A 22,043-nucleotide genomic window follows, 5' to 3' on the forward strand; every position below is an offset into this window, starting at 1 on the left:
TTGTCTGTTCCCTGGTTGTTTGCCCTTTTTGTTAGTAAAATCTTTGTTAATTTTCCCTTTTGAGTTCGTGTTTTTTTTTTCCCTCTGCGTTTGGGTCCCCTCTACCCGTACCGTGACAAGTTTACTGTCAGCGTCATCAGCGTGCTTGGGTAGGAAGCCATGGGAATGAGACAACGCAGGGCTTTTTGTATGAACAATACACCATCGAGGAGTTTATAATATATTTAAAGTAGTCAGAGATCCTCTGGATCTGGGTATGTAGTGTCCAGTACAATTTTGCATCAATACTGCAAAAATAAGGGTGTTTTTTTTGTTGTTGTTGTTGTTGTTGTTTAGGATTAAATGTATTTGGACAGTACATAATGCGATGTTGGAACTTCCCTGTATTGGTTATGTATTGACACTAGATGGCATCCCTTCTCTGTTTGCTGTTTTCTTTGGGTAGGTGAGAAACTTTGGCCATCATTTTCCAATCATTGTGCGTGTGGTATTTGTCTATTACGTTTTTTGATGCGAAAAAACAGTATTTTTTAAGAAACGGAAAGGGGCTAAATTGATTATTTGTTTCAGTATTGTTACAATTATTTTCTGCACACTCGTTCTTTCCATTTTTGTAAACTGATTTCATTTAGGTTTTAATAGTGAATATATTTTGACACACAACTTAATATTAGGGCACTGCTGTTTGTGAATATTGCTTTAAGTAAACTTTTCATCCGTCACGTTTAACTGTCAGTCACGTGCATTTCACTATATTATAATGGATGACGTTAACAACTTTGTACGATATCGACACTGCAGCCCATCATGCAGACGCTGATCAGGATCAGCCTCGAGGTAGAAAGTGGACTTCAGAGCAAACGAAGTATATACGTCCTTAAAAGTACTTGCCAATAGAAACGTGTACCACAGAAGTAATTCACCTTCCGCAACATCTTTGTCAGCAGCTTATTTTCTACTCGCGGTACATTTTTTACCACAGAGTTTTTCTTGGACAGCTCACATGAAAGGGTATGGAGCTCTCGGAAAAGCTGGCGTCATTCCTACCAAGTAATGAGTGGCCGGAAGCGCTGCTCGGAGTGTTAAAAGCGTAGACTGGCAGCAATGGAGTAGTACTCTCGTATGAATGATCATATGCACCACACCCTGGAACATACTATTAACATTCTGTGGAAAGTTATCCTTGGTTATTATATCCAAAGTTTTGACGCAATCATCAGAAAACAAAGGATCGAACCAGCGTCCAAAACATACCCACGTTCCTTGTATGATAATGGTGAGTACAGAGATGCTTGGGCGGGTGGGGAATGCATGAAGGTTATGAAAAATATTTTACAATTAGAGATGCGCTGTTTCTTCTAAAATTACTGGTGAATCTCGAAATTGTGATAAAACTTGTGATTCAGAGGTTATTTTGAGGTTATGAGGTTATTACGAATGATTCCCTTCTCGAGGTCGGTTTCCTTGCGTAGTAGGTTGCGAATGCTTTTACATACACAACCCAAGCCAAAAATGAAAACAAGTTTAATGACATTTTTATTGATTGTTGTACTGTATACAGTTCTGTAATTTTGAAAATTAGTATATTGTTTTGCCTGCAAATCCAGTTTCTAATCGTGAGGTGCGCACTGTAGGATCATGCCGTTAAAGTGTTATTTTAAATTATTTTATTTAAAAAACGACATACAGCTTTATTGGTCGTTTTTTAAATGGAAGTAACTACACATATATCCAACTGTCATTTTCTTTCTTTTTATGTGATATGTGTATAGGTCAGTGCTAGGGGTGCTCTTTTTTATTCTGAAACGGGAGCACATACTACCACTGTCAAATGGAAAACTTGCCTACTGTAGCTTTTATCAAATTGACTTAGATCCGGTTAAAATTGGTTCCTGTATAATTTCTCAAAATTTTCACTCGGAGTTTCACTCAACAGTTGCCAAGGCTGCACATAAGCATAGATCAAATCACGATTCAGGTTTGATAAGAGAGTTGAATCATTTCAAATGTTTTGGCACCGTGTCCCTAGTTTTCTCTTTGTGGTACTAGTATTGGTTGTCATAATAGGAGTCGGGGAAACTATCCCGCTTGTCAATTCGCATACATTGGACATTACAACCTTTTTTAGGAAAATAACGTCGACACTTGAAAGTATGCGAATGTTTGCCCTCCTCTGTAGATAGGAAGGCTGCATGGATATTTTTTCACAGTTAAATGGAAAACGATGGGGATCTTTTGATCCTGTCAGACTCATTGAGCAGGGTGGAGTTGTTTTCTGTCAATAAGAGTGGCGAGCCGTCTCTTTTGAATGGGTCTCTTTCCTGCATATCGAAAGCTGCAGTGCCCCCTTGCCAGTTTTAAATCTGCGAAGGACAAGGAAAAGATTGTGATTTCACATGCTGAGTGGTTTTCATACCGAGAAGTTTCCAGCTATAGGTCATATGTAGACGCATAGCCTATTCAGTAGGTAATCGGCCATTTCCATCGCACTTATGTAGGATGCCCTTCCAGGTAGGATACGTAAAATTAAAAATGTAATTACGATTGTAATCTTTTTGATATTTTAGTGTTTGCATGGTTTTGTAATACTAGATATACTGTATGTTTAACCTGTTGAGACTGGCGTTTATTTAATAATTTCATTCATAATCCTACAGTTTATAATTCTTGATTTGCATCTCAAAGGGGCGAATTTGACCCAAGTTTAGATTTTTGCAGTGCTGATTTATAGTAGCCTACTATTAAAGGTTACTGTAAATTGTCAAATAAACATTGTTTTTTAAAGTAATTCCCAGTCTTTAATTGATGGATGATGGCCAATAAATGACATAACCAGATACGTTTGACCGCCGGCCATAATCCAATATTACAATAATCATAATGTAATTATGATTTGTTTGTCTGGCCTATCCAAACAATAAAATGATTACCAGAAGTCGAATAGGCTTAATTTATTTTTGTATGTATTTTTCAGGATTGTGGTTACGACCCATTATGCTGAGGGGAATCTGATTAGCACTGTGCGCATCCCTGCGGACTTCACTGTGATCGAGTGATTGCTCCCCGTTATTGCCTTCCTCTCTTTTATGAGCATTTTTTAAGAGGTAATGGGAAAGAACCAGTCCCTACTCATTCACCCAGCAGACTGCTGGGAGGGCCTGGAACTTTCTAGCACATGTAGTTCATCTTATATGACTGTACCATAATATACCAACATAAAGAATCCTAATATATATATATATATATATATATATATACAGTGAGCTCCATAATGTTTGAGACAAAGGAGTATTTTTTCTTGATTTGGCTCTGTTCACCACAATTGCAGATTTGTAATCAAACAATTCACATATGGTTAAAGTGCACATTCTCAGCTTTTATTTATTTTCAGGGCACCACAATGTTTGAGACATATTAATGTTATGCAAATTAAATTAGCCATGTTTGGTACTTTGTAACATTTTCTTTACATGCAAAGACCGCTTGAAGTCTGTGACCTATGGACATCACCAGGTGCTGAGTATCTTCTCTGGTGATGCTCCAGGCCTGTATTGCAGCTATCTTCGGCTCCTGCTTGTTTTGGGGGCTGGTTGCCTTCAGATTTCTCTTCAGCATGTGGAACACATGCTCAATAGGCCTCAGAAGTCTGACGTGACACAGAGCAAAACCTTTATCCATATGTGGATTTCCGCATCAAAGGGTAATTTCTCAATAGGCAGGTGAAGCGGAAGTTTCAGAAATGATACTTCCTGTATACTCCTCCCTATTGAACAGAGGGGTGAAAGCTAAATATAAGCAAACTACTTAGCATTTCAGTCTGGGTTCAAAGTATGTGTTTCAGGGGTTAAATGTGTGTCTATGTACTGAGGGACTTTCAATTATTAAAATGCAGCGTCTTGTGTTTTTAGATTGCTCAGATAGTCTAAAACTCTGTCTCCATAATGCTTCCCTTTTCATATCAACAAAATTTCCACAATTGGTCAGTTCTCATGCCACCGGCAGGGGTGTCAGTAGTGATCTGTCATCCCAACCCACAAAATTTAAAAACCAATTTAACTGCAATTTGAAAATGGCACTCACGATTCACAGAAACTCTGTGGTCGGTAGCCTATCAAGGACAACCTGCACCCGAAGTCAAGCGCGATGAGAGAAACCCCCGTGTGCAAGATTGTTTTGGTACGTCCCAAGAGGCTGGTCTGCTGATAAAGTCATCATTGTTGTTGTATTTGGTACACAAATAACCGTTTGCTCATAATGCAACATTTGCTGATGATGTGGAGCCTTGTAATTTTGTGGTTGCAAAACAATTCAATGCTTCATTTGCTTATATTAAATTGTCACTGTTGCCGTCTATGATGTACTGCGCTGGCGCAGCAGTGTGTGGGAGTGTACTGGAAATGCCGGTCAACAGGACTTCCGCTTCACCTCTCTCTGGGGTGTCACATCACCGTCCGTGTCACAGTCTGATTCGAACTGGCGTTTGAATCTTTTAAAAAGGTCTTCGTACGCACACATTTTTTCTCTTAAATAGCACTGGATCCACTGAATTCCGATATCGCTTTCCAACCGAAATAATTATTTTGCTGACAAACGTCCAATTGTCATAAATTATTTTGAAGAAATTAGGTAAATGAGGTGGTTTGCATCTTGCAGTGTAACCTGTGGAGTTATGTTTGTGAAGTCTTCTGTGGGCAGTAGTCACTGACACATCCATGTCTGCCTCCTGAAGAGTGTTTCTGATCTGTTGGACAGCTGTTTGGGGGTTTTTCTTGATTATGGTGTGAATTCTTCGTTCATCAACTGTAGAGGTCTTCCTTGTCTTACCAGGGTTTTTGTGATTTTGTGTTCTCACCATCTGATTTGGTAAGCCAGTCTCTGACAGTTTTTCCTTAGATCTCAGCCTCATAATGGCTTCCTTGACTTTCATTGGCAATGCTGGTCCTTATGTTCACAGATGCCAATAACAGACTCCAAAGGCAATGAAAAGCCTAGAATCAAGAGTATATACTGAAAACACTCTTATACCTGCACTAACTGAATACACCTGACTAATCAGAAACACCTGTGAAGCCATTTATTCCTAAACATTATGGAGTCTGAAAGGTGTCTGGAGGACTATGTTTAAAACGCACTGTAATTTCTACGTGGTGAAACCAAACTGTATAAATGTGCCCTTAAATGTGCAGATTGTCAACTTTAATTTCATGCTATACATTCATATTGGGTGATCCCTGCAGGAATTAGAGCCAGTTTGTACATAATATCTCCATTTTAGGGGAGCAAAATTAATTCACGTGGCTACTCAACCTTTTCTTGGCCACCCTTGTGTCTTTGAATCATGAGTTCATGCACATGAAAGTTAAGAAAAGGTCTGAAGTTGTTTCTACGAGTGTAATTTGCTTTTTGAATCTAGTGCTGTTGCCTCTCAATATGAGGACCAAATAGCCCAAGTGTCCATGCCAGTAATGCAGGCCATTGTGAGGCTGAAAAATAAAATAAAAAATTGATCAGACAGCCAAAACAAATGGGTGTGTCAAAATCAACCGTTTGATAAATTGTTAGGCACTAAGAACACGATGGTGAGTTCAGCGATAGCAAATGTGCACCCAGAACCGCCCAGTGCACACGCCTGTGCGTGCACCGCTGCAGCCTGCAGAGAAAGAGCGACTCCTACTGGAGAAAAGAAGATAAATTACTACCACATCTCAGCAACAATAACTAGGAGCACATAACAACCTGGTAGACCGTAGAAGGCCCTTTTAGTGGATGGCTGAAGAATACTTTTTGTTGTGAAGAAAAACCCCTTTTAAACTGTCGAACCGATCAAGAACACTCTCCAGGATGTAGGCATAGATGTGTGTAGTGCTACCATAAAGAGAAGACTACACCAGAATAACCTCAAACGGTTCACAAAGCACCAGTAAGCCTCAAGAACAGAACGGCCAGATTAGAGTTTGCTTAAAAGTACATTGTAAAAAACTACATTTTTGACACAATGTCTTATGGATAGATTAGATGAGTATTAACCTGTAGTTAAGTGATGGAAAGAAGAAAATGTGAAGAAAGAAAGGAGCTGCTCATGATCCAAAGGCCCCCCCCCCATCTGTGAAACACGGTGGAGGTAGTGGCTGACTTGTCTTCATTGATGATGTGACTGTGCGGATGGGAACAGGATATCCAAATATTCCATCCAAATTCTTCAAAACTCATAGGTTGGTGTTTCACCTTGCTGCAGGACAGTGACCCCAAACATACTGCTCAAGCAAAGGAGTTTTTAAGGAACAAGAGTTGGAATGTTCTTTACTGGCTTTACTGGATGTTCTTTCAGTCAGTCACTCGTCCTGAATCCAGCTCAACGTATGTTTCACTTGCTAAAGACAAGAATGAAGGCACAACACTACAGGAACTGAAGATGGCTGCAGTACAGGCCTGGCAGAGCATCACCAGGGAAGATGCCCAGGGTCCGGTGATGTCTGTGGGTCACAGGCCTCAGGCACTCATCAAATGCAGAATATTTGCAACCAATGACTAAATATGATGATTATATTGTATAATTTATTTCAGGTTATATTCATTTGTCCAATTACATTTACTCTCCTAAAATGGAGGGACTACAGTATGTAAAAAAGGCTGTAATTTCTACATGGATCTTGAAATCCCAGCATCTTACAAACGCATTTTACCCTTTATAATGGCCTTCGTAACAAGGCTATTGAGGACCGTGATGCATGTAATTATTTATCATTTTTTCTGAAACATAGTGTATGAGCATAATGAAAAGCAATATTTGGTCTCTTTTGCAAAGCATTTGATACAGCATACGTTTCTGTATGGGAGTGGAGGCCCATAGGTTGATGGTTTCTATATCTTAGGTTCGACATAAGGGTTCACGATCCCATGTGTATGGGAAAAGAGCATGTTTATCAAAATCTGTGGTGAAATATAATTGAGAACCTATGGGACTGTGTTAGCGTCATGTGATCTTCTGCAGGCGGTTGCCTTTCATAAATATTTGATCAGTTTTAAATGGTATTTAAAGTAATTGGCTCCCTCATAATTTCCAAGCAGAACAGAGGGTTCCCTTTATGTGTACCCATTAGAAGTGCTGACAGACATTTGTGTTATTTCCAGCGCTGATTTTGAGCCTGATTCTTGTGTTCTGACCTTCTGGGTGCCTTTCAGATTTTTTGCTCTCAGGATTGTGTCATCTACAGTTCTGCATTATGGTCAGAGTCCAAGTGTACTCTTTAAAAGTACACCATATGATAATGTCCAGACTTGGAGAGATCTCCACTGTACTGTCCATCTTCACCGTGGAAAGAAGCATTGTTTTGGCATTGAGCTGTCCCAAGATATGGACCAGTTGGCACAGGGGGCAATTTTAAGGAAAAGATCTGTGGCGGTGACAAGCCTGGGTGTTGAAGACATTGCTTTATTTTGCTGTCAATCTCTGTGGTGCAAAGTGCCCAAAGTCAGATACAATTTCACAAGCATTTCAGTCCTTTCAATCCTCAACTGACTGCTGTTAATGTGGGTCTCAAGGGCTCCCCCTGCTGGTAATGTACATCAACCCAGAATCTCGGGCAAGCACCATGTGAGACGTTTAGAGTGGTCATGAAAGAATTTATGGAAGGACTCACAGCCTTCGGAGAGGCTGTGAATGCTTTGAAAGGTTTCTTGCAGCCTGAAATGGACTCGACATTTCGAAGGCCCGCCGCTGTCTTCAAAACACTGCGTCATTGTTTCATTCCTTCGACTCCTGAACGGTTTCACGTTAGATGTTCTGAGAAGTTGTGCAGATCTGAATAGGCTGCACCATTGTGTTAGACTTCTGGCTCATTTGTTGACTCATACTGATAGCAGAAGAAGAGGTGAAGAATGTTTTCTCTAAAATAGAAGGAGAAAAACTAATGAGTTAATGTGTGTCCTTTCCAAGCTTTTACCTGTCATATATGTGGTTGCCTGCTTTCAAGCAAACCAAAATTAAAGGATACATATTTAAATCAAACCACTGTTTAAATCATATTTAAATCAAACCACCCCCAAAAAGTTATTTAAAACTTTTACTATCTCCATCTGTGAATAGTTAATTTTTGCTAGCAGGTATTTATTTATTATTTAGTTAAAATTGAACAGCTTGTTTCCCCAGTTGAACATGAATTACCATGTACCAAGTGTCTCCCCTCATTGTGAAAAAGAGTCAACACACTTTTTTTATTGGTGGACTTGATGTCCAATCAAATGGCTTCACCCTGTTGATTGTGTGCAAATTTTGAAGTTCTGTGATTGAAAGGATTAGCTTTTCCCTCAGATAATGAACATGAAGCAGTAATAATTCGAGATACTTTTGTAGGAAATGTGCAATTCCGTTTGGAAAATGGTACAGAAACCTTTCATCAGATTTATGGATTTGATGGAAAACGAGACAGTGAGGGTTTTATATTTCACCAGGAAACGGAAGAGAGAAAAAAAAAAACAAGACAAACTGGGTGGAAACTAAATTGTTGACAACCCTATTGATGTGTTTATTCAGTGGAAGCCAAGAATTCCCTCTGGGTAATGCCTAGAAATGCACTCAAGCACTGGGTAGCTGTTTGCCATTGGATGTTCTGAAGCTCTACATTGGTTATGGCCTCTCAGTAGTTTTTTGTTTTGTGTGCATGTGCATGCATGTGTGTGCGTGCGTGTGTGTGTGCGTGTGCATGCGTGTGTGTGCATGTGTGTGCGTGTGTGAGTGTGCCAGTTACAGCATACTGTATGCAAAACTTCCTGTTTATTTGTGGATGTTCCAGCATTTTCCACCTTGTAATATCGATGGCTTTCAATGTCGATCAGATTATGTATTTCCATTGTAGCCTCTTTTTTGAGAATTTGTGCAGACTCAGGAACTTGAACATCATTTCAGTTTTAAGAAAACATGGCATACTTCTCATCTATACTGCTTTTACAGAAACACAAATGACTTATGTTTAGGGGCGACATAGCTCAGGAGGTAAGACCGATTGTCTGGCAGTCGGAGGGTTGCCGGTTCAAACCCCGCCCTGGGCATGTCGAAGTGTCCTTGAGCAAGACACCTAACCCCTAACCCCTAACTGCTCTGGCGAATGAGAGGCATCAATTGTAAAGCGCTTTGGATAAAAGCGCTATATAAATGCAGTCCATTTACCATGTTTCAAAGAGAATCCAACAATGGATTATGGTTGCATATGTAACAATGACTAGCAATCTTGGAGCAATCCAGTCTAGGAAAGACAGTGACAACAGTTACAGCCTGTTGACATTTCTGTGTTGACTGATGTATTTCGAGGAAATCGTGTTAAAAGATGTAGATTATTTATCTCTTCTAACATTCGGCTGTTGTTGTTTCTCCTGCGGCGTTGTGACGGCAAAAAAGCAATTACATATAAGGCTTTTTTTGAGTTGGTGTTTGCATGTTAGTGCACCCTGAAGAAGGCAACGATGCAGCCATTTTGATGATGCCATTACAAAGTGGTAAAAAAAAAGGATGCAACTTTTATGAGTTCAAATGTTGATAGATTCACTTAATAGGTATAAGGGGTATGACATGCCCACACACACACACACACACATACACACTCATAGTTAATATGGGAAAGCCATTAGTTCATTACAAGCCATAACTGACACTAGTTACCTTTGTATTCGCTGTAGCTGCTAGCTAGCTAACATTTCTTGTGCTGTCAAGCTGCTCTCTCCCAGATACAGTATTTAAGCCTCATTTGACCTTGTGCTCTGTTTCCTAACCTGTCTCTCCCTCTCCTTGCTTTCATCTGCAGCCCTTTCCCGCGCAGGAGGCTAACGGTTCCGTGTGAAGGTGCAGGATGAGAAGATGGCGCACTTAGTCATACCGCCGGGGCCGGAGTGCATCCGCCCATTCACCCGCGAGTCTCTCAAGGCCATCGAGGAGCGGATCGCCTGCGAGAAGGCCAAGAGGCCCAAGGGCAAGAAGCGGAGCGAGGACGCCGACGAGGACGCACATGACGCCTCCACGCCCAACTGCAACCTGGAGGCGGGGAAGTCCCTGCCGTTCATCTACGGGGACATGCCTCCGGGCATGGTCTCCACCCCGCTGGAGGAGCTGGACCCTTTCTACGGCAATCAGAAAGTGAGTGAGTCATCTTGGTCCGTGCCAAGAGCTCTACCTTCAGGGTTTCTGCTTTTTCGAAAGTGTGCCATGGTCTTTTGCAGCGCACTCCTTGCTGTTGCCTTGCCCCACTGTGATACCCTGAGTGTTTATTTATTCAGCACTTCAGCCTTCCTAAGTGCTGTTTGTGTTGTAATAGCGGTAGGTTTATAGCTACAGTAAACAGAGGACAATAAAGAACTGGCAAGCACCCTTTTTAAAGACCCTGTGGAATCACATTTGAAGTGTTCATTATGGCACAAGATAAAGATGTGCACTTTTTTTTTTTTCAAATGAATACGAAAGGAAAATGGCAGAATTTCCTTTGAACGTGAGGTATGAGAGCTGAACGCCTAGCGCAGCGTCCGTTCTGTAATGGATATTGAGTTCACTTCTGATTGACAGACCATTGAACATGAGCACCTCAATTGGAAAATGGACATTTCCATGTTGGTTCACACGTATGTCCTTTGGAGACCATGTTGCATGTACGAAACAAGGTGTTGAACAGGGCCAATTAAAAATCTTCCTGTAGTAGGCAGTAAAAGAGCTTTACTACCTCCAGGATAAAAAAAAAATGAAGAGTTTCACCTGTATGACTTCATATGTTTATGGCATAGCAGGAACCGTTCACGTAAATGGTTGTAAAACTATAACAAAAATATTCACCCGGGCTCTTCAGAGAAACTACCCAAAGTAGACACTGGAGCACTCATACAAAACAAAGCATGTTAGTTTTGACTTAGCGTCCTCTGCAGAGTCAACAGGTTGTAAAGCTATGTTGTCGCTTTCTATCGAAATGCATTCTATATCAGGTGACAGAAAATGGAGGTCCATCTGACTGGGCCGTGCTTTGTAAATCTTCCTTAGTTTTTCATTATTCTATTTCAGCAGCCCCCTTAACATCTGTGGAAAATGTCTGAGGAGTTATATTTGTATGCACCTCTCAGGATTTCGAGTTCAGTGCGCTGGAGCAGGTTTGCACAGTTACGGTTTCCAGGGTTCCAGGACTCCTCCCGCCCGTGGAGTCGTTGGCTCTCTCTCTCTGGCTCTGGGGCTTCCGTTTCACTCACCAATCTGTTATTCACCCCCCTCTCCCTCCTATCTCCCTCTTCCAGACCTTCATAGTGCTGAACCGAGGGAAGACCATCTTCCGCTTTAACGCCACGTCTGCCTTCTTCATCCTTAGCCCCTTCAATCTTCTCAGGAAAATATCAATTAAGATTTTGGTGCATTCATATCCTTTTGCGGTAAAAAAAACAAAAAAAACAAAGTGTGATGAGTGTTATTATGTTGTGAGAGTGCTGAGTCAACTTCCTCAGTCTTTGTGTCAACAAAAACGGTTGTACAATTGTGATTAATGTGTATTCGTGTGGTACTGCTGACTGATCAGCGAGGTCTTGACCTCTGATTCTCGTGCTGCGTGTTTTGAGTCAGAAGCGCTTACATATGGCTCTGATCTGCTTGGTTTCCTTGACGATTCCCGCAACATTGTTCAACGTTTTAATTATGTGCACCATCTTGACCAATTGTGCGTTTATGACCTGGAGTGATCTTCCACCCTGGGGAAAAAATGTAGAGTAAGTCGCCATCTGTATTCATGTTGTTTGTTTACAGTGGATTCTGGCATGGTTCATTTGTAGTTTAAAGTCCTGCACAATTTTTTTTGTTACAAAATGACTTCCATTTTCTATGACTTGTTTTAAACAGGTACACATTCACTGGAATTTACACTTTTGAATCGGTCATAAAAATGCTTGCAAGGGGCTTCTGCATAGGGAAATTTACCTTCCTACGGGACCCCTGGAACTGGTTGGATTTTAGTGTCATTGTCATGGCGTAAGTATAGTCTTTTACTCATCACCTTTCATTAATACGAGTAATGACAATGCTGATGATGATTACACTGATAGTTATGCAAATGCTATATTTATCAGTGGTATCCCTCCTACATTGTGGGCGCCAGTGTATTGTAGTGGGTAAGGAACTGGTCTTGTAACCTAAAGGTCACAGGTTCGATTCCCGGGTAGGACGCTGCCGTTGTACCCTTGAGCAAGGTACTTAACCTGCATTGCTTCAGTATATATCCAGCTGTATAAATGGATGCAATGTAAATGCTGTGTAAAAGTTGTAAGTTGCTCTGGATAAGAGCGTCTGCTAATTGCCTGTAATGTAATGTACATTACTGCTGCTGAACAGTATACATAGAGTTGCTCTGCTGCAGCTGCTACAACTGCCACTACTACTACTTATACTACTATTAATACTTGTGCAAGTAAAGGTATAGTTACAATTTGGAGGGCGGCAGCTCTAAATTCATTCTGTGTTTACTATTATCCATAATTCACAGCATTCATTTGGCGGGTCATGAACTGGAGAACACTGTTAACACTGGCACTCTCATTTCATTCAATCATCTTTCAATGTGTGGAGAAATGGATTAAAATATGCTTTATTTTGCAGAAAAAAAGTTATTTTATTTTCAGGTTAATGTCCACTTCCTGGTGAGCAAAAGCTGGAATCCAAACATCTAGAGGGGTGGAAATCTAGGTTAAGAAATGGTTTGACATAAACAGGACTACATTAACCCCACTGTAGCACCGGTTTTACTCGGATATAGCCTGGCTCTGTCTTTTTCAGTTAGAAAACTTTCATTTTACAACCGCATGTAGCCGGGTTTTCATCTTAGGGCCACAATGTCATTTCACTGACTTTTCTCCATAAAAATGTTCACTGGAGTTCTTGCGCTCATCTCAGTTTCCGAATATTTTTCTAATATTTAATGATTATGCGCATGAACACTTACTGCAGTGAGCCAGAACACACAGAAAGCCGAAAGCACAGAACAGATGCGAAACGAAGCTGCAGCAGGTCCGTGCGCTGGTTCGTGCTACATTCGGCTGCTTGCGGTGCAAACCATCTCCTGCACTGGTATTGCTTCAGGTGCTCATTGCTGACAGACAGCGCTTGCAGTGTAGACGAGCTTTTATATAGAGGTATACTGCAGGGCTTGGTTGCGTGTGTGCGCGTCTGTGGGCGTCTGTGGGTTTGGCGTGTGTGCGTACGTGCATGCGTTCGTGTGCGCGTGTGTGCATGCGTGCACGGGTGTGCGTTTCCTGAGCGTGCAGACATGTTGTAACTGTGCATTTAACCCTGCAGGTATGTAACAGAGTTTGTAGACCTAGGCAATGTGTCAGCTCTTCGCACTTTCAGAGTACTGAGAGCTTTGAAAACTATTTCAGTAATCCCAGGTAAGGAGTTGCCCACGTTTAGCCGTCAGCCAGTCCGTGTGTGACGTTGTCCTTCACGAGTTGCACTTTGGTGTTCTGTCATGGCCTCTGTGTATGTGTGACCTCCCCATTGCAGATATGTGACAACGTTTGTGGACCTGGGCAATGTCTCGGCACTGAGAACGTTCAGGGTTCTCCGAGCCTTGAAAGCTATATCTGTCATCCCAGGTGAGGGCCAGGCTAAAGGCTAACCGCTAAGGGCTAAAGGCTGGTTTTCACTCGCGTCCAAGTCGAGGGCCACTCCCGCTCGCGCACTTGGCCTGATTTTCCGCAAGGCAGCCTGCGGCGGCTGGAATCGCGGACCGTTTCGCCGAGGCGGAGCGGACTCCACGCTTTCAGACGTCGTTTAGTTTTTTTTATTGTTTATTTATTTGACTTTTAGAGCAGCTTTTGGAATCTGAGGAGATTTCTTTGCATGAGACATTGCAAATCCCTGCCTGTGTGGTTGTGCTTGTGATCTCCTTCTCCCGTTGCTGCCTCCGTCACTCCGCTCGTGTTGACTGTCGATGGTCTGTCGTGCCTAAATGTGACCTCTCTGGAAAATGTGCATGCTACACGTATGGGAATTGAGTCACAGCCACCGAAAGCTGAAATTTCACTGTTTGCGTGAAATTTCAGTTTTTGAAAAACTTTTTTTTTTACAATTAATAAAACATTTAATCAGTCAACGAACATAAAGGCTCCTCATTTGACTAAATGAAATATTTTCTTCTCTGGGAATTAAACAAGTGGCTGTGACACTTTCTTATTTAGACGCAGAAGTACCCAAAAAAAACCCAGTGGACCCTATTATGAGGATGCAAATACGGTTGGACGGCACTAATGCAGATCCCAAGCATGAGTGTCCAAAGCGACTTTCGTATATCAACAACGGGAATGCGTGCTCTGCGAAGCCCTGTGTGGCAGGGCTTACCTCTATAGGCAAATTAACGTGAGAAGGCAGCCAATCGGCATGCTTTAAACAGTCCCGTTAAATTGGCCATTGCCCATTGCCTATCATGCAACCCTGGGTTTGTTGGGGCAGCTGACACACTCTCTTTCCTTCTCTACTCTGAAGAATAACTGTCTGTTATTGAATCTTTATTGATTTATTTTTATTTTTTCCTAACGAATTGCTAATAACAGGTAAAGGCTGTTCGGGCTTACGTTTTGTTGCTTATGCAGTTTAGTTTCCTTGCGTGTGGAATATCTCGCAAAAAAAAAAGAAAACTGAAAGCGATCTTCACATTTGCATTTTCATTTTCTTGTTGTGGCGCTTCAACCCTGCCACAACCCCAGGGAGAGGAAGCACCCCTTGCTCACCCTGAAACAAAAAACCAAGAGAGGGAAAGAGAGAGAGCAAGAGAGAGAGTGAGAAGAGAGGAGAGACAGACAGAGAGAGAGAGAGGGAAAAGATATTTGAAAAAGGATCTTTGAGGACACTGGATTTAAACTGAATCGGAAAGAAATTAAGGTGGACTGGAGACATTTAAAATATTCTGTATTTGTTTATGTATCTATAAACAAGTGACTGACTGGATGATCCACATGTTATGGCTCATAAATTATCTTCTCTTAATAAAATGTGTATGTTCATTGATCTTTTACCTGTCACCATGATCCCTTAATACAATCCAATGGAAAAACTGTTGTCTGAAGAGATTCTCTTTCACAATTAAACGCTAGCGTTTTAAAGTATTGCACATTCACAATGTATTTTCATAGGCACACAGATCTAGTCTTGTCTCTTGTTCGTTGTCAAAGAGCATCTCCTCTTATATTTTCACTGAAACGTTATATAGATTCTTTTCATTATGCACACACAGCAAGATGTTTATCAAAATAAAATTCTGGTATTTCTTGCAGGCCTGAAGACCATTGTTGGCGCCCTGATTCAGTCAGTGAAGAAGCTTGCAGATGTAATGATCCTCACTGTTTTCTGTCTAAGTGTTTTTGCACTAATAGGATTGCAACTGTTTATGGGTCATTTAAGACACAAGTGTGTAAAGGAAGCACCTGTAAATATGTCTTACGATGAGAAGCTAATCTTCTACAACAATACCGGTAAGCAGCTCTTTTTGTCGAGGACATTTGAAGGTTGTTTATGACTTTTTATGATTTCAAGCTCTCTGAGTTGTATAGTCCTCTAATGTGGAAGGACAGAAACATGAGTGAAAGGAGTATTAGCCTTGATTTCAGCCGATCATGTGATGTCAGAAGAGCCCGAAACGGCAAGTTCAGCATTAATGATATTCTCAGACGAGCTTTTCTGCCTCTTGCCCAAGTGGAGCAGTACTTGTATCGTCAGTAAAATGCCATTTTATAGAGGAGAGGCTGAACATGAGTCCACAGAGGAATGGGTGTCTCCAGACCTGGGTCAAATACGTATTTGTTTTGGATTCAAATACTTTTCTGTGCTCTGTTGATCTTACCTGGTGTAACCGAGCCTGCCAATATGACCAGAAGGAAGGGTGTGCACTTTTTGAGAGTATTTCATTGGTTCCAATACACCAGACAAGATCAGTAAAGCGTAGAAAAGTATTTGAATCCAAAACATATTTGACCCCGGTCTGGGTGTCTCACAAATGATGGAAAGGCTCAGGCGACTCTTACTGTGTGTCTGGTGCATTTAAGTACCTCGGTAGCAAGACCATAGGAGAGGTGTTAGAAAAGAGTATGAGGAAAATACTCCCAAGTGTTCTTGTTGTGTCTGTTAAGCAAATAATTCTCATATTCAATATATGCCACATTAAATACTATATATGTATATACTGTATGTACCTACTGTTCTTTTTATTTTCTTTTTAAATGTTTTGCAAAACTTGGTTGTTTTTGGCCTTGTTTTGTCATCTAACGTTGAGTGTTTTATTGATTCAGATATATGCATGAATGAAATACTTGAGCCTTGTCTTTAAATATTTGCTGTCCTCGGTTGATTGTCTGGCCCATTTTTTCTTTTCTTGTCCAGCCCATTTTTATGTGCTACCAAATGCTAAAGATCCTCTTCTGTGCGGAAAAGGCAGCGATGCTGGGTAAGCCTAAAAGCAAACTGTCACTTTCATGCACGGTGAAATTGCTTCCATAATGTGCACAATAAAAAATAGTTCAAAAGCACATGAATGGATGTAGTTCCGATTGAGTTCCTGGTTATGATGAAGTAGGTTGTGCCTTTGATGTGTTGTAGGACGTGCCCGGAGAACTACGAATGCCGCAAAGTGGGCGTCAACCCCAACTACGGATACACAAGTTTCGATAACTTCGGCTGGGCCTTCCTGTCTCTGTTCAGGCTGATGACGCAAGATTACTGGGAGAATCTCTATCAGCTGGTCTGTCTGTGCTGCTTTAGGCTGATGTTTGTTTTGTGTTGCCACTGGAGATGTTCACTTATACAAGGTCCACCATTTCTGTAGAGCAGAAGAAACAGCTATTAACTGGAATTGCTTTGTCTTCTGTGGATTTCATATCTTTGTGTTTGTGTTTTCTTTACCTTACACTTTGTTGTAGCGTAACTTCAACTTTGGTTAGCTACCTAGTATACCATTTCATATATTTTCTCAATTGTCCAACACAGATTTTCAACAGCAGCCATCCACCGTACTTAATATTACAAAATGATTTATTACAAATAAAATGTTTACAGATACTGTCCGTCAGCTCTCTGAATAAACCTGTTTTGGATTAAGGCTGCATTTGAAAAAATACATTTATAATCAAGGAAGCACTGTAAGTCCACATTGACACAACTTAGTGATATAGCAGAAACACTTCAGTGTGAATAGAATAGTGCTTAGTTTAGATCAATTGCACCGCCTCTCACTGGACTGTATTAACATCACAACCGTTCCATTTACAGCTTTATAAACCATTTAATCTGTAGTTAATGTAAGCAATAAAATGTGTTTCCAACAGTTGATTTAAACACCTTAAATAGAAAAATGGAAATATTTAAGAAGATTTTGTAGATCAAGGTGCTTGTTGCTCCCCAATTCTGTCAGTAACTGGATGAATGGATGTAGTTCCGATTGAGTTCCTGGTTATGATGAAGCAGGTTGTGCCAACAGAGTTGGGTGTAGTTTGAGCGTAGTTCCATAAACCAGCATTACGCTATCTTCTTACAGACACTCCGAGCTTCTGGGAAATCCTACATGATTTTCTTTGTTCTGGTGATCTTCCTGGGCTCCTTCTACCTGGTAAACCTGATCCTAGCCGTGGTGGCCATGGCCTACGATGAACAGAACCTGGCTACCATGATGGAGGCCGAGTTGAAAGAGCAGGAGTTCCAGGCCATGATGGACCAGCTGAAGAAACAGCAAGAAGATGCACAGGTACTCATCTTGGGATTTTCAAAAAAAACATTTTTTTTTAAATCTGCACGCCCTGTTACTGATTCATGCATTTCTGTACAATTTCATTTGAGGATTGAATATAAAATGTGGTATATTTGAGAAATGGCCGTGCCCTGTCTGTGCAGGGGATGGTGTGGGTTGTGCAAGTAAAAAGGATATCGTGTTGTCATGTCGGAGGACCGAGAGCATTCCTGAAGGGGAAAGAGTAAACATACTGTATGTACTGCCGATAATCACCCAAAAGCCACTTTTACATGACAAGCACCAAACGCTGCATTTAACAGAGGTGACTACACATGAGAAGACCGGTGTGCTGCCAGCTGTTCAAATGACATCATCCATCCAGAAAAACCATTGGTTCAGAAAACTGTAACAAGCGGCAAAAGTAGTAGGTTGTTTGAGGTATAAGGCTAAATTGTGAACTTGCTTTGCGAAACTGAAAATACTGGGTTTATCCCAAAATGTTCTTCCATGTCTACACCTGCCTGCCTCATATAAAGCAGTGATGTGATTTGATGAGCTACGAAAGGTAAAGCTTCAAACAAGGTCAACAATCAAATGATCGCAACTTGGCATTATTCTGAGTTGTGCGCTACGCCAGGCTTAGCATTGCTGCCAAGTCGGGCATTAACACTCCTCCTCCAAGGGAATTGAATGGTTTGACAGCTCGTCATGTGAGAGTGGCTTAAGACTGAAACCTCAGCAGAAGTAAGGAGAGACAAGCCCCTTCCATCCAAGTACTTAGTAGTGGAAAAAGTTGTGCTTTTCTGAATAAGCAGCTTTTTGCGCAGTCCTCCATCTTCACAAAATACGTCCTTGTCTGGTTTTGTTCTGTAGTGTAAACGGTGCTCTTTCTATTTGTTCTGTTTTGCGCGCGGGGCGTGCGTTTGAACGCGGGTCACCCTGTTAACTGCGCTCGCGTGCTGATTGGCTGGCAGAACTCGCTGTTGGCCCCGCCGGCGGTCGAGTGTCGGCAGTACGGCGGGAAAGCGGGCTTCCCCGAATCGTCCTCCGAGGCATCGCAGTTCAGCTCCAAGAGTGCCAAGGAGAGGCGAAACAGGCGCAAGAAGAGGAAGGAAAGAGACGGGGAGGAGGAGAAGAGGGACGACGAGAAGTTCCGCAAGTCCGATTCGGACGACAGCATCAGGAGGGGCAATTCCATAGACCGCAACAGGCTCTCTTATGGGAAGAGGAGCTCCTCCCCCTACCAGGTGAAAGCATAGCTGTGATGAATGTCTGTGCTTGTGTCCGAACATTTTGGAATTCTGGTCACTTTGGAGCGCGCCCGCGGGCTTGCGCTGGATTAGCGCTGTCCGGAAGCCTTCTGGGACCGGCCATTTTGATTATTGAGCGTGAGATAAGTGTCTTTCCTGCTCTCTTTTATTGTGTGAATCTGTGAAAGTGCAGAGACACATCCATATTGGACATTCATTGGATATTATCTTTATCATTGTCGTCGGAAGCCTCCTCATCTTTGCAAGTGTCTGAAAATTCCTTATGTTCATGGATGGTCTCGATAATCACTGCAATGTGATCATGTGGTTTTCATCACCATATTAATATTATTATTATTATTAAAGCGGTTACTTACCCTCTTAAACCACATTATGCTATGCATGCCATGAAGAATAAAATTCCCAAGTTCATATTGTGCTTATTGTGCTATATTGCAAACAGTTGCTTACAAGCGGTAAATTAAAAGGCTCCTAAATTGTGCAAGTATGGACACCTGACCACTAAAATTAACCATCTGGAAGATAATGCAGAATTCAACGACAAAGCAAATGGTAACACACCAAACCCGCACTGTGTAAGGGTTTAAAGAAGATATTAAAGGTATAAGAAAAAAATTTTTTTTAATTAAACAATCTAATTAGGAACCTACTTCATCAACTTCAGTCTTTCATTTTATAAAATAAAACTTGACTCCAAAACTCCATCTTTATGGAATTGTTTGACTATATAATATAACTCAATATAGCACTATATAAACATGGGGATTTTATTTTTCATTGCATGCTGTTTCTAGAATAATGTGTCTGAAGAGGGTAAATAATCCTTCTAAAACATGAAAAGCACCTAATTTGGAAATATTATTATTATTATTATTATTATTATTATAGATTTTGTAGATCTGAGGTACATCTGTCATTATATCAGGTAAATAATAATAATAATAATAATAATAATAATCCCAATACAGTATGTGCAGCTGTGCCAGTAGCTGTTGGTGGTGCCAGACTCATGACTGAAGGGTGTGTTCCTCTGCCAGTCAGTCCTCAGTATCCGGGAGTCCCTGTTCTCTCAGCGTCGGACCAGCCGGTCCAGCCTCTTCAGCCTCCGGGGCCGAGCGACGGACGCGGGCTCCGAGAACGACTTCGCCGACGACGAGCACAGCGTGTTCGAGGACTCCGCGAGCCGCCGCGGCTCGCTGCTGGTGCCGCGCGGGGCGGGGCGACGCGGCAGCACCGCCAGCCAGAGCAGCGCCGCCTCGCGCCCTCGCCTGCCCGCCAACGGCGTGATGCACTCCGCCGTCGACCGCAACGGGGTCGTGACCCTGGCGGGCCGGTGCTCCCTGCCCACGACGCCCGTCGGCCTGCTTCTGCCTGAGGTGATAGTAAATAAGCCCAGTACCAGTGACAATGTAAGGAAAGAGCAGTTACCGCCGCCGGTGTCCGTGCTCTGATTGGCCGGTGTCGTGCTGTCTTCCAGTGCCGTACCTGAAGTTCTTGCTGTATGCTTTTTAAGTGTTCTTGGTTTTCGTGGTTCCTCTCCTCTACTGTAATATAACTCTTTTATAGCATCAATTTAGTGCCGTAAGCGTTGATACCGAGTTCAAACAATCCATATAGGAAGAAAATGAAATCATAAGTGTTAACGGTAAACATTAAATGTTTTTTTATCTCATTATTTAAAGAAAATCTCAAGTAATTTTGAGAAAAGACACAAGTTCGTTTAAACTGGTTACTCGGAGGTACATAGATCAACCTACTAAATATAAAATACCCACAAAAAAATGACCAGAGCCTCAATTTTCTCAATTTTCAATCTTGCAAAATGTTAAAAATCTTGCTCAGATATTAAAGCAAATATTGTTAAGTGCCCTCAGTCTGATATCCAAATTGAACCAGTGAACTACACCAGTCTACCACGAACTGCCAAATAGCATTGTTGATTCAAACGGTAGTTACTGTGGTGTCAAGAGCATTGTGCTTTGACTAGCTTTATGTTGTTCATTTCAAGGATAAGTAGGTATTAATTTTGCCCATTCTACCTTCTGGCCCGAAAAGGCCCCTCCCTAGAGATCTCCCCGAATTTGTGATGTGGGAGTTCATAACCCTAATACCTAGTTATTATAATTACTTGCTAGGATTAACCTCACCTCACATTTTAGGTCATTTGGAGTTTTAGAGAACCCTAAATGTGCTAGTGCAGTTGTTTCAAAATAACAATTAATTCAATTATTTTGTAACAGAACACTGACGATAATATTAGTAAAATATTAGTCAAATATGCATTGACTTTTCAGTTTATCAGTTTTTCACTAAACTGGCCGTCTGTGTCACGTATTACATCTTTATATTGTGTGCGCATGTGCACGTGCATCTATGTTTGTTGTTTAATTGTCGCAGTTGCACTTTGGTCTATGTTTTTTGAGGTGAAATGTGATATATAAATTGAGTTATTATTATTATTATTATTTGTATTATTATATTATTATTATTATTATTATTATTATTATTATTAATATTTGTTCTCCAGGGGACTGAAATGGAGTTCAGGAAAAGATCAGGCTCTTATCAACCATCCATGGACTTCTTAGAGAACCCAAACGCAAGACAGCGAGCTATGAGTGTCGCGAGTATTATAACGAACACCATGGAAGGTACCAAATTTTCTCCTGTTGAGTAACAAACTAAAGGAAAGCAAATGAAGTAGAATCGTTGGCTGGTCTCAAAAGCTACTGAAACCCTTTAAATTTACATCCTGTATTCAGGCTTGTATTCTGACTTGATATGCACAATGCAATATAGGCATATGGACTGTAGAAGATGTATGCATCTGAACTTCACTAACTGGATAAATAGGTTTGAGTCTGTGGTTGTATGTACTGAATGGTATCAGTTTAATGGCTGAGTTCCATTCTTCCATTAAAACACTCGTACATGGCAGCAATAGCGCTCGGTTACCTTTAAAGGTCCAGGAAGCTTAAATCTGTGAATTCTTTGCTGATGTGTAGTTTCAATACTGTTTTGCATTCACAAACGGCTGAGAAATATTTTT

General features: G+C 41.3%; 1 protein-coding gene across 2 annotated transcripts in view; it reads left to right on the plus strand.

Moving 5' to 3' along the window:
* The first annotated feature begins 801 nt into the window (after positions 1-801).
* The window catches only part of LOC135240788 (sodium channel protein type 2 subunit alpha-like), a 44,444-nt gene continuing 23,202 nt past the window's right edge, over positions 802-22,043 (plus strand). The window contains exons 1-13 of one of the 2 annotated variants that reach the window (XM_064310709.1): positions 802-1,276; positions 9,798-10,126; positions 11,263-11,381; positions 11,635-11,724; positions 11,855-11,983; positions 13,304-13,395; positions 15,280-15,477; positions 16,382-16,445; positions 16,598-16,739; positions 17,532-17,738; positions 18,698-18,970; positions 20,032-20,370; positions 21,522-21,645. In XM_064310709.1, coding sequence (XP_064166779.1) covers positions 9,851-10,126; positions 11,263-11,381; positions 11,635-11,724; positions 11,855-11,983; positions 13,304-13,395; positions 15,280-15,477; positions 16,382-16,445; positions 16,598-16,739; positions 17,532-17,738; positions 18,698-18,970; positions 20,032-20,370; positions 21,522-21,645 — 2,053 coding nt within the window. In that variant the 5' untranslated portion in view covers positions 802-1,276; positions 9,798-9,850. Of the gene's footprint in view, positions 1,277-9,797; positions 10,127-11,262; positions 11,382-11,634; positions 11,725-11,854; positions 11,984-13,303; positions 13,396-13,510; positions 13,603-15,279; positions 15,478-16,381; positions 16,446-16,597; positions 16,740-17,531; positions 17,739-18,697; positions 18,971-20,031; positions 20,371-21,521; positions 21,646-22,043 lie in introns of those variants that run through there. The other variant, XM_064310707.1, reaches the window with a different exon arrangement.

Source organism: Anguilla rostrata, chromosome 15 (assembly GCF_018555375.3).
Source record: "Anguilla rostrata isolate EN2019 chromosome 15, ASM1855537v3, whole genome shotgun sequence".
Lineage (NCBI taxonomy): Eukaryota > Metazoa > Chordata > Actinopteri > Anguilliformes > Anguillidae > Anguilla > Anguilla rostrata.